Source organism: Mandrillus leucophaeus, unplaced genomic scaffold (genome assembly GCF_000951045.1).
Source record: "Mandrillus leucophaeus isolate KB7577 unplaced genomic scaffold, Mleu.le_1.0 Scaffold107, whole genome shotgun sequence".
NCBI lineage: Eukaryota > Metazoa > Chordata > Mammalia > Primates > Cercopithecidae > Mandrillus > Mandrillus leucophaeus.
Genome location: NW_012098876.1, coordinates 91026 through 93599, shown reverse-complemented (window position 1 = coordinate 93599; position 2574 = coordinate 91026). Strand labels below are relative to the sequence as shown.

The 2574-nt window shown below is 43.1% G+C and overlaps 1 protein-coding gene across 4 annotated transcripts in view; it reads left to right on the top strand.

The window, feature by feature from the left end:
- CNOT10 (CCR4-NOT transcription complex, subunit 10) overlaps window positions 1-2574 on the top strand; it is a 131701-nt gene that overhangs the window by 58270 nt on the left and 70857 nt on the right. For 3 of the 4 annotated variants that reach the window (XM_011985311.1, XM_011985302.1, XM_011985295.1), the window contains exon 13: window positions 595-675. The exons of the other annotated variant lie outside the window; for it this stretch is intronic. In XM_011985311.1, the coding sequence (XP_011840701.1) occupies window positions 595-675 (81 nt within the window). The remainder of the gene's footprint in view (window positions 1-594; window positions 676-2574) is intronic. 4 annotated transcript variants of the gene reach the window in all.

Genomic DNA, 2574 nt, shown 5'->3' with positions numbered 1-2574 from the left:
GAGACGGGGTTTCACCATGTTAGCCAGGATGGTCTCGATCTCCTGACCTCGTGATCAGCCCGTCTCGGCCTCCCAAAGTGCTGGGATTACAGGCTTGAGCCACTGCGCCTGGCCCAGTATAGCTTTAACATGTTAGTGTTACCAAATTACTAAGCATTTCCATTGTTTAACTCTTTTACACTTTTGTTGTAAAAAGTTACATGGGAGGCAGGGTGAGGTGGGTCATCCCTGTAAATCCCAGCACTTTGGGAGGCCAAGGTAGGTGGGTCACCTGAGTTCAGGAGTTCAAGACCAGCCTGGCTAACATGGTGAAACACCGTTTCTACTTAAAATACAAAAAATTAGCTGGGTGTGGTGGTGCATGCCTGTAATCCCAGCTACTCGGGAGGCTGAGGCAAGAGAATCACTCGAACCCGGGAGGCAGAAGTTGCAGTGAGCCGAGATCGTGCAATTGCACTCCAACCTGAGCAACAAGAGCAAAACTGTCTCGAAAAAAGAAAAAGAAAAGTTGGGAGTAAGGATGGGGAAACAAAATTTTACATTTAATTTTTTATTTGTTGCCCTTCATAATTAAGACTCTTACCTCTATTTTAGCAGTAAAAGCCATGATGGAGATAAATTCATTCCAGCTCCACCTTCTTCTCCACTGAGAAAACAGGAATTAGAAAACTTAAAGTGAGTATCTAAACAAAATTAGCATTGCATCTATTGAAATGAACACATTCATGGCTGGGCATAGTGGCTCACACCTGTAATCCCAGCACTTTGGGAGGCCCAGGCTGGTGAATCACTAGGTCAGGAGTTCAAAACCAGCCTGGCCAAGATAGTGAAACCCTGTCTGTACTAAAAATACAAAAATTAGCTGGGCACAGTGGCAGGCGCCTGTAATCCCAGTTACTTGGGAGGCCAAGGCAATAGAATTGCTTGAACCCGGGAGGCAGAGGTTGCAGTGAGTGTGTCACTGCACTCTAGCCTGAGCAACTCTGTCTCAAAAAAAAAGAAATGAACACATTCTTTTTTATCTTGTTTATACTGTTAATATGATGAATTACACTGATCAAATATTAAACTAATCTTTCAATCTTGTGATAAACCCTACTTGGTCAGAATGTATTTTCTTTTGTATGAATTTTTAGATTTGATTTGTTAATACTTCATTGGGAATAAGTGCTTCTATATTCATGAGGAAGATTGGTCCATACTTTTCTTTCCTTGAAATTATTTTGTCAGATTTGGTTTCAGGATTATGCTGACCATATAAATGAGTTGAGAAGTACTTCATCTTCCTCTGTTTTCTGCAAGAGTCTGTGTAAGATAGGTGTTACTCATGGACACGAAGAGGGGAACAACGGGCACTGGGGCCTCCTGGAGGGTGGAGGGTGAGAGAGGATCAGAAAAAATAACTATTGGGTACTAGGCTTAGTACCTGGGTCACGAAATAATCTGTACAACAAACCCCCATGACATAAGTTTACTGTATAACAAACCTGCACATGTACCCTGAACTAATAAAAAGGACAGGTATTACTTCTTCCCTAAGTATTTGATAGAATTCACCAGTGAAACCATCCAGCCTAGGATATTCCTTGCTGGAAAATTTTTGATAATGAATTCAACTTATTCAACAGAACACTTTTTTCAGATTTTGTATTTCATCTTTTTTTTTTGAGATGGAGTCTCGCTCTGTCGCCCAGACTGGAGTGCAGTGGCACAATCTCGGCTCACTGCAAGCTCCGCCTCCCGGGTTCACGCCATTCTCCTGCCTCAGCCTCCTGAGTAGCTGGGACTACAGGCGCCCGCCACCACGCCTGGCTAATTTTTTGTATTTTTAGTAGAGACGGGGTTTCACCGTGGTCTCAATCTCCTGACCTTGTGATCCGCCCGCCTCAGCCTCCCAAAGTGTTGGGATTACAGGCGTGAGCTACTGCGCCCAGCCATGAACTTCTTTTTATGTGGTATAGCTTTTTGTTTTGTTTTTGTGTGTTGTCATTGTTGTTGCTGTTGTTCTGAGACCGAGTCTCGCTGTATTGCCCAGGCTCGACTGCAACGGCAGGATCTCAGCTTACTGCAACCTCCGCCTCCCAGGTGCAAGTGACTCTCATGCCTCAGCCTCCTGAGTAGCTGAGATTACAGGCATGTGCCACCACACCTGGCTAATTTTTGTATTTTTGGTAGAGACGGGGTGTCACCATGTTGGTCTGGCTGGTCTCAAACTCCTGAGCTCAAGTAATCTGCCCGCCTCAGCCTCCCATAGTGCTGGGATTATAGGCGTGAGCCACCACATCTGGCCTTTACCAGTAATTTTGTAGTCTGTACACTGCTCTGTACCTTACTTTATTCCCATATCAGCATAAACCTTTGTTTCACTCTTTCTCATGGGTGCCTAGAGTTGTATTTTGTGGATATGATCTAATTTGTCTAACATTGCTTTTTATTGAGCTGTTTATAATGTTTTCAGTTTTTGCTGTTACAAATAATGCTGCAGTAAGTATGGTTATACACATTTAAAGGGAATCCTTAATGAAGAAGACATTTGAAACAGTTTTTTAAACTTGATTTAATTTTTAGAGGTTT